Consider the following 12,312-nt stretch of genomic DNA (forward strand, 5'->3'; position numbering starts at 1 on the left):
CTGGGGCTGTGAGCCTGGGGCTGTGAGCCTGGGGCTGTGAGCCTGGGGCTGTGAGCCTGGGGCTGTGAGCCTGGGACTGTGAGCCTCAGTCTGTGAGCCTGGGACTGTGAGCCTGGGGCTGTGAGCCTGGAGCTGTGAGCCTGGGGCTGTGAGCCTGGGGCTGTGAGCCTGGGGCTGTGAGCCTTAGTCTGTGAGCCTGGGGCTGTGAGCCTCAGTCTGTGAGCCTGGGGCTGTGAGCCTCAGTCTGTGAGCCTGGGGCTGTGAGCCTGGGGCTGTGAGCCTGGGGCTGTGAGCCTGGGGCTGTGAGCCTGGGGCTGTGAGCCTGGGACTGTGAGCCTGGGGCTGTGAGCCTGGGACTGTGAGCCTGGGGCTGTGAGCCTGGGGCTGTGAGCCTGGGGCTGTGAGCCTGGGGCTGTGAGCCTGGGGCTGTGAGCCTGGGACTGTGAGCCTCAGTCTGTGAGCCTGGGACTGTGAGCCTGGAGCTGTGAGCCTGGGGCTGTGAGCCTGGGGCTGTGAGCCTGGGGCTGTGAGCCTGGGACTGTGAGCCTGGGGCTGTGAGCCTCAGTCTGTGAGCCTGGGGCTGTGAGCCTGGGGCTGTGAGCCTGGGGCTGTGAGCCTGGGGCTGTGAGCCTGGGACTGTGAGCCTGGGGCTGTGAGCCTGGGGCTGTGAGCCTGGGGCTGTGAGCCTGGGGCTGTGAGCCTGGGGCTGTGAGCCTGGGGCTGTGAGCCTGGGACTGTGAGCCTCAGTCTGTGAGCCTGGGACTGTGAGCCTGGGGCTGTGAGCCTGGAGCTGTGAGCCTGGGGCTGTGAGCCTGGGGCTGTGAGCCTGGGGCTGTGAGCCTTAGTCTGTGAGCCTGGGGCTGTGAGCCTCAGTCTGTGAGCCTGGGGCTGTGAGCCTCAGTCTGTGAGCCTGGGGCTGTGAGCCTCAGTCTGTGATCCTGGGGCTGTGAGCCTCAGTCTGTGAGCCTGGGGCTGTGAGCCTGGGACTGTGAGCCTGGGGGCTGTGAGCCTGGGGCTGTGAGCCTGGGGCTGTGAGCCTGGGGCTGTGAGCCTGGGGCTGTGAGCCTGGGGCTGTGAGCCTGGGGCTGTGAGCCTGGGACTGTGAGCCTGGGGCTGTGAGCCTGGGGCTGTGAGCCTGGGGCTGTGAGCCTGGAGCTGTGAGCCTGGGGCTGTGAGCCTGGGGCTGTGAGCCTGGGGCTGTGAGCCTGGGACTGTGAGCCTGGGGCTGTGAGCCTGGGGCTGTGAGCCTCAGTCTGTGAGCCTGGGACTGTGAGCCTGGGGCTGTGAGCCTGGGGCTGTGAGCCTGGGGCTGTGAGCCTGGGGGCTGTGAGCCTGGGGCTGTGAGCCTCAGTCTGTGAGCCTGGGACTGTGAGCCTGGGGCTGTGAGCCTGGGGCTGTGAGCCTGGGGCTGTGAGCCTCAGTCTGTGATCCTGGGGACTGTGAGCCTGGGGCTGTGAGCCTGGGACTGTGAGCCTGGGGCTGTGAGCCTGGAGCTGTGAGCCTGGGGCTGTGAGCCTGGGGCTGTGAGCCTGGGGCTGTGAGCCTGGAGCTGTGAGCCTGGGGCTGTGAGCCTGGGGCTGTGAGCCTGGGGCTGTGAGCCTGGGGCTGTGAGCCTGGGACTGTGAGCCTGGGGCTGTGAGCCTGGGGCTGTGAGCCTGGGGCTGTGAGCCTGGGGCTGTGAGCCTCAGTCTGTGAGCCTGGGGCTGTGAGCCTGGGGCTGTGAGCCTGGGACTGTGAGCCTGGAGCTGTGAGCCTGGGGCTGTGAGCCTGGGGCTGTGAGCCTGGGGCTGTGAGCCTGGGGCTGTGAGCCTGGGGCTGTGAGCCTGGAGCTGTGAGCCTGGGGCTGTGAGCCTGGGGCTGTGAGCCTGGGGCTGTGAGCCTGGGGCTGTGAGCCTCAGTCTGTGAGCCTGGGACTGTGAGCCTGGGGCTGTGAGCCTGGGGCTGTGAGCCTGGGGCTGTGAGCCTCAGTCTGTGATCCTGGGGCTGTGAGCCTGGGGCTGTGAGCCTGGGACTGTGAGCCTGGGGCTGTGAGCCTGGAGCTGTGAGCCTGGGGCTGTGAGCCTGGGGCTGTGAGCCTGGGGCTGTGAGCCTGGGGCTGTGAGCCTGGGACTGTGAGCCTGGGGCTGTGAGCCTGGGGCTGTGAGCCTGGGGCTGTGAGCCTGGGGCTGTGAGCCTCAGTCTGTGAGCCTGGGGCTGTGAGCCTGGGGCTGTGAGCCTGGGACTGTGAGCCTGGAGCTGTGAGCCTGGGGCTGTGAGCCTGGAGCTGTGAGCCTGGGGCTGTGAGCCTCAGTCTGTGAGCCTGGGGCTGTGAGCCTGGGGCTGTGGGCCTGGGGCTGTGAGCCTGGGGCTGTGAGCCTGGGGCTGTGAGCCTGGGGCTGTGGGCCTGGGGCTGTGAGCCTGGGGCTGTGAGCCTGGGGCTGTGAGCCTGGGGCTGTGAGCCTGGGGCTGTGAGCCTGGAGCTGTGAGCCTGGGGCTGTGAGCCTCTGTCTGTGAGCCTGGGACTGTGAGCCTGGGACTGTGAGCCTGGGACTGTGAGCCTTGGGATGTGAGCCTGGGGCTGTGAGCCTCTGTCTGTGAGCCTGGGGCTGTGAGCCTGGGACTGTGAGCCTGGGACTGTGAGCCTCTGTCTGTGAGCCTGGGACTGTGAGCCTGGGACTGTGAGCCTGGGACTGTGAGCCTGGGGCTGTGAGCCTCAGTCTGTGATCCTGGGGCTGTGAGCCTGGGACTGTGAGCCTGGGACTGTGAGCCTTGGGATGTGAGCCTGGGGCTGTGAGCCTCAGTCTGTGATCCTGGGGCTGTGAGCCTGGGACTGTGAGCCTTGGGATGTGAGCCTGGGGCTGTGAGCCTGGGGCTGTGAGCCTGGAGCTGTGAGCCTGGGGCTGTGAGCCTGGAGCTGTGAGCCTGGGGCTGTGAGCCTCTGTCTGTGAGCCTGGGACTGTGAGCCTGGGACTGTGAGCCTGGGACTGTGAGCCTGGGACTGTGAGCCTTGGGATGTGAGCCTGGGGCTGTGAGCCTGGGACTGTGAGCCTGGGACTGTGAGCCTGGGACTGTGAGCCTGGGACTGTGAGCCTTGGGATGTGAGCCTGGGGCTGTGAGCCTCAGTCTGTGATCCTGGGGCTGTGAGCCTGGGACTGTGAGCCTTGGGATGTGAGCCTGGGGCTGTGAGCCTGGGGCTGTGAGCCTGGGGCTGTGAGCCTGGGACTGTGAGCCTTGGGATGTGAGCCTGGGGCTGTGAGCCTGGGGCTGTGAGCCTGGGACTGTGAGCCTTGGGATGTGAGCCTGGGGCTGTGAGCCTGGGACTGTGAGCCTTGGGATGTGAGCCTGGGACTGTGGGCCTGGGGCTGTGGGCCTGGGGCTGTGAGCCTGGGGCTGTGAGCCTGGGACTGTGAGCCTGGGGCTGTGAGCCTGGGACTGTGAGCCTGGGGCTGTGAGCCTGGGACTGTGAGCCTGGGGCTGTGAGCCTTGGGATGTGAGCCTGGGACTGTGGGCCTGGGGCTGTGGGCCTGGGGCTGTGAGCCTGGGGCTGTGAGCCTGGGGCTGTGAGCCTGGGACTGTGAGCCTGGGGCTGTGAGCCTCGGGCCAGTGTCTGCGGCATCCATCATCTTGGCCTCCAAGGCCAGGCTCTGGGCCCCTTCCTGGGAGGTCCTGGAATCCATTGTAAAGATTTTATTCACCCCCTCCCCCGCACTGCCTGAGGGGGAGTCAGCCGCTCCTCCTCCCTCAGCCTCTCCTCCTCCCTCAGCCTCTCCTCCTCCCTCAGCATGGCCACAGGGGCCTGTGAATTCACCGGAATCTGGTTCTGGAGCCCGTGCGTGGGCAGTGAGGAGCTGTTTGACACACGGCGTGTGGACCAGACACGGAACACACCTACCCCCTAAGGCAGGGGCACACCCCAAGGAGCCTGTCGCTCTGGAAACCAAAGTAAGCCGCGCCTGACCTTTCTCAGCGTCAGTGTGCACCTGTCCTGTGGGCCCGTGAGGCCTGGGGGTCGGGGTCAGGGGGTTGCGGGGGGCGGGCCGAGGGCTGGGTCCTCCCCAGCGCCAGGCGCGCAGTGCCCAGGCCCAAGGGCCCCGGGGGCAGCGAGGCGGGAATGGCCGTGGGAGACTGGCCGGGAGGGCCCTTCCTCACAGAAAAGAAACAGCCTGTGGCCAGGGGCAGAGGGTACAGGGAGGGGCGGGCAGAGGGTGCGGGGCAGCCGCACACTTTCCAGGAAGATCCCTACAAGGGGGTGGGGAGGCTAGGAAAGGCCTCGGCCATTTGAAACAACAGCCCAGCGGGAGGCGCCAAGACCTGGGCGTGGGGGGCGAGTAAGCCGCAGGGGTCTCAGCCCCGAGGCAGAGGCAGCGGGAGGGATGAGGAGGATGACAGCCTGCGGATGGATCAGATCAGATTATATCGATCGCTGCTCCGCGTCCCGCCCTCAGACACCGGCTCTTCCCGTGCAGTAAAGGCCTTGCTTCCGCCAGGCTGCACGTCTCCGAGCTCCGGACAGGCGGGGCTCCCACAGCAGGGGTCCAGGAACCCTGCTTGCTCAGTGACTCGGCCAGAACCCCAAGTGGAACTGTCCCAGTTACGGGGTGATCCGTGCCAGATACAGTCTTGTTCTTTGCTAGAAACGGTGTTCACGAGACAATGCTTTTCTGTTGTAGCCCCTCCTCCCAGGCCAGGAAGCAGGTGCTGTGGGCTTTACCCTCCACGCGCCCCCACGGAGGCAGAGCCGCCCTGCGGTCCAATGGGGACCCCTTGCACTTCCCAGCACTTTCTGGAAACGCAGCATCAGGCCGGGCAGGGAGGAACAAAGCCCCTCCGTTGGAGACAGTGCTGTGGGCCTTCCTTGGCCAGTCCTGGAGGCTGCAGGAGCCAGGGGCTCAAGCAATGTGGTCCCCCCCCCACCACCACCACCACCACCACCGTGGCTGCCCCTAGATCAGCCGTGGGCAAACTACGGCCCGCGGGCCGGATCCGGCCCGTGGGCCGGATCCGGCCCGTTCGGCTGTTCTATCCGGCCCGCGGAGCCGAAAGAGCGGAGGGTTCTCTTGCTCTCCCCTCCGCTCCTTTCCTTTGAATTTATATTAGTTCACACAAACACTCCATCCATGCTTTTGTTCCGGCCCTCCGGTCCAGTTTAAGAACCCATGGTGGCCCTCGAGTCAAAAAGTTTGCCCACCCCTGCTAGATGCTCAACACAGCGAGAGACCTCTCGCGGGGGCAGCCAGGGGGGGAGATCAGAACCAAGATCAGAACCAAGATCAGAACCAAGATCAGAACCAAGCAGCTGAAGGACGCGCCACGCAGCCGTGAGCTGGGGCCTGGGGCCTTCTCGGGGAGCAATCTCATCTGCTACCTCCTGCTTCCTTAGAGAGCCCGATGCTTTCATCGATAGCTCGCAGCGCACTGGTGAAACGGGGAACCACCTTCAGAACTAAGTGTTGTAGGTGCACCTGGCCTGGGGGCATGGATGCTCAAAAGGGAAGTGGTGCTCCCTGAAACCCTCGGTCATCTGCTGACGGCATGTTCACGTCCTGCTGTCAGTCATGACCAGACATATGAAAAGCACTGTGGTGTCCTTTCTGATAGAGGAGGGCTTTTTAAGCCATCGTTGTTTATCGTTGATTTGTTCCTCCTGTATTCACCTTAGCTGGGCGAGGTCAGCGTCGGGAGCCTTTCAGATGTCTTATTATCAATTCCGTGAACTCCCAGAGCGTGTGTGACATCCATCACATCATACGCACGCCCTTCGGGTCCCCCCACAACGTGCGCTCTGGGTACCCAGCCCCTGAGCTAAGAGATTGCTGGGCGCCGCTTCCCAGTGACAAGGGCGCCATCTGCTGGGGAAATAATTTCTTCGTTGGGGGAGTGTGAGCGAGCTACCAAACGCTCCCGACTTCCTGCAGAAACTGCAAACGGCATTCCAAAGCCCCTGAAGTTCCTGGGCGCCCTCTCCCGCCCGCCTCCCGGGCAGAGAAGGGCCGCCTGCCCCTCGGGTGGGCGGGACGAGCGCGTCTGTCCTTCCGGGTTTCCCGTCGAACTGGGTTTGGGGGTTTCGCGTTTCAGCTCCTCCTCGAATGCCGTCCCCCTGAGCCCTCCCTCCGGATCCTCCAAGATGGAGCCTCTGGCCGCGCAGCCCCTGCGCTGCTCGGGGCCCAGGGCCAAGGTGCTGGCGGTGCTGCTGGCGCTGGCGCTGTGCGCGGGGACGCTGCTGCTGCTGCAGCTGAGGGCCCGCAGGCCCCGGGCCGGCAGCTTCTACGCGTTCGAGGTGAAGGATGCCACCGGCAGGCCCGTCTCCCTGGAAAAGTTTAAAGGCAAAGTAAGTGCTTCTCCTGGTGGCCACGGCTGTTCTGCTTTGCCACGTGTTCTGTGTTCTCTCACCGAGTCCATTTGCTCAGTCCGGCGGCCGTAAGCTGTCATTTACAACAAAGGGATGTCACCAGCACGTCCGTAGCCATCGGCGTCCTCGTAGCTCGCTTGCTTCTGGTTGATAAACTCGCCATCTTAACTGTTTTCCTGAAAACGCTCTCCCTGTGTGCTGCATCGATGATGTTGTTAGGACATTCCTGTAACTGTGATGTGACTACGGAGACGTCAACAGGAGACGCATCTATCGATGACCATCTTTCTTAAAAACACCCTCTTGAGCAGCCGATGCCTTAGCGGGGGGGCGGGGGGCCGGGGGTGATCCGCCTGCGACTTCAGGGTCACCCAGGCCATGGCCCCCATCCAGTTAGGAGGAGGGTCTTCCCGGGTGAGGGTTTCAGCGGCTGGCAGAGCCCTTTTCTGATCCCTGCCCTGCTTCACCTTCTGTTCGGCTCTTTTCTTCTTCCCGGAGGTCACGCTAGTTGCCAACGTGGCCAGCGACTGCCGGCTCACCGACAGCAACTACTTGGCGCTGCAGGCGCTGCACCGCGAGTTCGGCCCCTTCCACTTCAGCGTCCTGGCCTTCCCCTGCAACCAGTTCGGGGAGGCCGAGCCGCGCCCCAGCAAGGAGGTCGTGTCCTTTGCGAGAAGCACCTACGGGGTCACCTTCCCCATCTTCCACAAGATTAAGATCCTGGGGCCCGAGGCGGAGCCTGCGTTCCGGTTTCTCGTCGGTAACTATCTCCCTTCCTCGCCCGTGGAAAGGTGCTCGCTGCTTTCCTTCCTGAAACGGGACCGCACTCTGCTATCTCCTTTGAAAAGCTTTCGGGGGGACGTCTTGTAAGACCATCAGAGAGCCCAGTTCCCATCCTTTCGCACTTTCCGGAAGTTATGCTTCCCTGAAATCACTGTTTTGACGTCTTGGATGACAAAACAGATCCCTCCACTGTGTTGTGTTCCTTATGATGGTCTTTTTTTTTTTAATTACATATTTTTATTGATTTCAGAGAGGAAGGGAGAGCTAGAGAAAGATAGAAACATCAGTGATGAGAGAGAATCATTGATTGGCTGCCTCCTTCATGCCCCCCACTGGGGATTGAGCCCGCAACCCAGGCACGTGCCCTTGACTGGAATAGAACCCAGGACCCTTCAGTCCACAGGCCAATGCTCTATCCACTGAGCCAAATCAGCTAGGGCAACTTATGATGGTTTTACTGAAAACGTTGCTTGCGAAGTGGCCACAGCTGAGTCCACGGAGTCCCCTCGTCTTCGAGTGGGGCCGGCCCCTCCCACGGTCAAAGCTCTCTCCTCTCGTGAGCAGAGCGGAGCCCTGGCGGTCACTTACGTCCGCGCTGGATTTCGTGTTCCTCGAGGAGGAATGACACTCAGTTTACCGGGTTTTTGCTAAAATTCAAAGCAGAATGTAACGCTTTTTTTTTTTTAATATATTTTATTGATATTTTACAGAGAGGAAGGGAGAGGGATAGAGAGCTAGAAACATCGATGAGAGAGAAACATCGATCAGCTGCCTCCTGCACACCTCCCACTGGGGATGTGCCCGCAACTAAGGTACATGCCCTTGACCGGAATCGAACCTGGGACCCTTCAGTCCACAGGCCGACGCTCTATCCACTGAGCCAAACCCGTTTCAGCAGAATGTAACGCTTTTTGGAGGAAGCGGTGCTGGGCTGGGCTGCAGTCGGGCTCGCTGCAGAATCTGGGGGAGACCTGCCAGGTCGGGGAGCAGAAAGGCAGTGAGGGTGCTGACCACGGCACAGGCTTTGGCCCAGTCTCCCGGCCCCGCCCTTTGCTGTGTGGCCTCAGGTCGCTGGCCTTCTCTGCCTGTGTCCACCCCTAAGGTCGTTTGGGAGATGGGTTCACGGTGAGCTGAGCGGGAAGGACGCGTCCCCTGCCTGCCCGGCCCACTCAGGACTTCAGGTGCCGTCCCCGCCTCTAACGAGGCAGCCGGTGTCCCGGCCATTCTCCCTGCAGGTCACTGGGCCCTGTGCAGAGCAAAGCACGCAGGAGTGACCGTGGGCTGCGCTGTGTCGCCTGTCCCCTGGGTGCCCTCGCTGGCTCTCCTCCTGCACACACGAAGCCAGCATCTCCGCCTCTGAAAACTGCTCCTCCCGCCTCCTCCTCCTCCCTTTCTCTGCCTCCGGCTCTCCAAGTCCCTCCTGGCTGGCTGCGTCTGGCTCTGTCACGCCCCTCCTGACCAGGTGGTCCTGGTACCTGTGCTCCCCTCCGCCTCCCCTTTCCCCCCTTTCCGCCCTGCAGCGTCCTCCTTCCCACCCACCCTCACTCTGCTGATCCTGGGGTTTCTCCTGAAATCACGTGGGCTCTTCCTACTCCGCCCCGGTCCTGGGTGCGGTCTGCCTCCTAAGCCCAGAAGCCTCAGATCCAGCTCCTCCTCCCATCGCCCGAGTCCCACACACACAGGAAAGAAATGGTCATCTCCCCCAGACACCGGCCTGAGTGTGGGGGGGGGGGGGCGGGGGGAGGTGCAGCTGTGGCTCCGGGCTGCCCACTCCCTGGCCATGACACCTCGCGTGGACCCCCACTTTTCTCGTCTGCAAAATGGGGAGAATCACGACGCCCCCTGGAGAGAGGGCTGCTGGAGAGAGCACACAGCGCGGGCCATCAGAGCGCCAAGCGCACAGCAGGCACACAGCAGGCACACAGCTGGCACACAGCTGGCACACAGCAGGCACACAGCAGGCACACAGCTGGCACACAGCTGGCACACAGCTGGCACACAGCAGGCACACAGCTGGCACACAGCTGGCACACAGCTGGCACACAGCTGGCACACAGCAGGCACACAGCTGGCACACAGCTGGCACACAGCAGGCACACAGCTGGCACACAGCAGGCACACAGCTGGCACACAGCTGGCACACAGCTGGCACACAGCAGGCACACAGCTGGCACACAGCTGGCACACAGCAGGCACACAGCTGGCACACAGCAGGCACACAGCTGGCACACAGCTGGCACACAGCTGGCACACAGCAGGCACACAGCTGGCACACAGCTGGCACACAGCTGGCACACAGCTGGCACACAGCAGGCACACAGCTGGCACACAGCAGGCACACAGCTGGCGCACAGCAGGCGCACAGCAGGCACACAGCTGGCACACAGCTGGCACACAGCAGGCACACAGCTGGCACAGAGCTGGCACACAGCAGGCACACAGCAGGCACACAGCTGGCACACAGCAGGCACACAGCAGGCACACAGCAGGCACACAGCTGGCACACAGCAGGCACACAGCTGGCACACAGCTGGCACACAGCAGGCACACAGCTGGCACACAGCAGGCACACAGCAGGCACACAGCTGGCACACAGCTGGCACACAGCTGGCACACAGCAGGCACACAGCTGGCACACAGCAGGCACACAGCAGGCACACAGCAGGCACACAGCTGGCACACAGCAGGCACACAGCTGGCACACAGCTGGCACAGAGCAGGCACACAGCTGGCACTTGATAAATCCCAGCTCTATTTTTGTCTCATGCCAGCCAATAATAATGCACATAAACCCAGGGTGATATAAATGAAAAATCTACCTTTCTCATGTAAATTAAGATGCATCAGAAGGGTATCACAATTTCTCAAAATGTGATTATTTTACATGTCTTTCCGTTTTCAGCTATGTAATAAGTAACAATATGAAGAACATATTCAATAGGAAAAGCGCCCTACACGTTCCCCTCACAAAGGCCTTGTAGAACACCATTTCTCTTTTAGATGTTAAGACACTGAAAGGCCTGAGCGGGTGACGAGGTCGCAGTTTCGTTCAGGTCAGCAGGTCCGAACGGGTCACCAGCTCAGGGGGCCTGCGGGCGGCGCTCTGGTCACTGGCCCGCGCTGGCTCAGCTGTTGGTTTGTGACGATGGCAGTCCCGGGCGTTGATTCTGCAGCTCCCACCAGAACCGACAATCTGGACAGAAACGAAGCCGCGCTCATGCAGATGCATCTGGCGTTTCAGATTCTTCCAACAAGGAGCCGAGGTGGAACTTCTGGAAGTACCTGGTCAGCCCCGAGGGCCGCGTGGTGAGGTCCTGGCGGCCCGAAGAGCCCGTGGACGCCATCCGGCTGGAGGTGGCGGACCTGATCCGGCAGATGATCATTCGAAAGAGGGAGGACCTCTGAGAAGACCGCGAGTCACCGCCACGCACGGTCAGACAGTGTCTGTCTCCTCGCCAGCGGTGCGGCCCGTGTGCAGACCCGGGCAAGGCGTGCGCTGCGGGGGCTTCACGCGGCCTTGCCCATGGTGGACGTCCCACAGCAGGGATGGCACCCAAAGCAAACACAGGGCGTCCAAGGACTCCCTGGGGCCACACCGAGCCGCACAGGACAGTCCCCGCATGTTCGTGTCCTGATGCTCAGCTCGACACTCCCTCGGCCCTCCTGGACGTGCCCACACACTAGACCACCGCGTGCCTGAAGTGTGTGGAGCAGCGAACTGTAAATGACTGTTTGATGTAATAAAACACAAAATCCTATCCAATAAAGAGGTGATATGCAAATTGACCATCACGCCCTCACACAAGATGGCCGGCAGGGGAGGGCAGTTGTGGGCGACCAGGCCAGCAGAGGAGGGCAGTTGGAGGAGACCAGGCATACAGGGGAGGGCAGTTGGGGGAGACCAGGCATACAGGGGAGGGCAGTTGGGGGAGACCAGGCATACAGGGGAGGGCAGTTGGGGGAGACCAGGCATACAGGAGAGGGCAGTTAGGGGTGACCGGGCCATCAGGGGAGGGCAGTTAGGGGCAACCAGGCCAGCAGGGGAGCAGTTAGGCATCGATCATGTTGGCAGGGGAGTGGTTAGAGGGTGATCAGGCTGGCAGGGGAGTGGTTAGGGGGTGATCAGGCTGGCAGGCAGGTGAGTGGTTGGGAGCCAGCAGTCCCGGATTGTGGGAGGGATGTCCGAGGGGTCCCAGATTACAGCGGGTGCAGGCTGTGCTGAGGGACACCCCCCCCCCCCCGCAGTGGACAAATTTCATGCACCAGGCCTCTAGTAAACATTATAAAGTCATACACATATAGATTCAAATCCTTATATTTGGGGGCTTTTCCATTTAATGAATTTTTTTATGTACAGTTCATAGTTTGCTTTATTTTTTTAATTCTTTATTGTTGACAGCGTTACATATGTTCCCCTTCTCCCCCACTGACCCCTTCCAGCCCGCCCCGCTCCCACCCCAGGCCTTCAGCACAGAGTATGTTTTATTGCATCTGGCCAAATAGTCATAAATGACATTATCATCATAACGTTTGAAAAGGTCTTCATCACTTTCAATATTTCACTATTATTTTCCAGAAGACACTCAAATTCCATAAATACAAGATTAACAGTTTGAGACGGTCTTGACTTCTGAAAACCCCAAGTGTAAGAAAAAAGCCGTGAGTTTATGGTCATGTAACTTGAATCCTTTTCGGTCAATGTTGTCGCTAATCTGGTCAGACTGGCCACTTGGGAAGAATTCAATGTGACATCATCTGATGGGGGACATCGTGCGAATCACCCCCAAGAGCCAGCACGCTGCGTAGAGAGGGAGCGGCTGCAGGCGCCAAGTCCTAGCACGAGCGACCCGGCCTCCTCAGGGTCCCAGCGACCCTGCCTCCTCAGGGTCACAGGGAGCTGGGCTCCCCAAGTCACGCCCCTCCGTTCTGTGAGCCTCAGTTACTGGGAAGCTGCCACGTTGCTGAAGGCCCGTGGTTGCACATGGAACACTCATTTCATGAAAGAATTAAATAAGCAGGAGGCCCAGCCAGCGTGGCTCAGTGGTTGAGTGTTGACCTTTGAACCAGGAGGTCAGGGCACATGCCTGAGTTGCGGGCTCGATCCCCAGTGTGGGATCAAACCGTGACCTCCTGGTTCATAGGTCAGTGCTCAACCACTGAGCCACACTGGCCGGGCTACATTTCTTAACTGCAGCACATAC

At 61.4% G+C, this 12,312-nt stretch overlaps 1 protein-coding gene across 3 annotated transcripts; it reads left to right on the forward strand.

The window, feature by feature from the left end:
• The first annotated feature begins 5,690 nt into the window (after nucleotides 1-5,690).
• On the forward strand, nucleotides 5,691-10,898 carry GPX8 (glutathione peroxidase 8 (putative)). Of its 3 annotated transcripts, none has more exons than XM_080680047.1 (3): nucleotides 5,691-6,307; nucleotides 6,827-7,088; nucleotides 10,353-10,898. In XM_080680047.1, the coding sequence occupies exons 1-3, from the start codon at nucleotides 6,104-6,106 to the stop codon at nucleotides 10,514-10,516; spliced, it is 630 nt and encodes a 209-aa protein (XP_080536173.1). In that variant the 5' UTR covers nucleotides 5,691-6,103; the 3' UTR covers nucleotides 10,517-10,898. The 3 variants fall into 3 exon arrangements, with proteins under 3 accessions (XP_080536173.1, XP_080536175.1, XP_080536174.1); XM_080680048.1 differs by having other exon boundaries at nucleotides 5,991-6,307; nucleotides 6,893-7,088; nucleotides 10,353-10,896; XM_080680049.1 differs by lacking the exon at nucleotides 6,827-7,088 and having other exon boundaries at nucleotides 5,988-6,307; nucleotides 10,353-10,872.
• Nucleotides 10,899-12,312: the final 1,414 nt, after the last annotated feature.

The sequence above is a fragment of the Plecotus auritus genome (genome assembly GCF_963455305.1).
Source record: "Plecotus auritus genome assembly, chromosome: 7".
Taxonomy (NCBI): Eukaryota; Metazoa; Chordata; class Mammalia; order Chiroptera; family Vespertilionidae; genus Plecotus; species Plecotus auritus.

Bases quoted from the DNA above. Each gene is read 5' to 3' on its own strand.
- GPX8 (XM_080680047.1), top strand. From the start codon at position 6,104: ATGGAGCCTCTGGCCGCGCAGCCCCTGCGCTGCTCGGGGCCCAGGGCC. The intron at 6,308-6,826 runs GTAAGTGCTTCT...TTCTTCCCGGAG, and splicing joins TGGAAAAGTTTAAAGGCAAA to GTCACGCTAGTTGCCAACGT. The intron at 7,089-10,352 runs GTAACTATCTCC...CTGGCGTTTCAG, and splicing joins TGCGTTCCGGTTTCTCGTCG to ATTCTTCCAACAAGGAGCCG.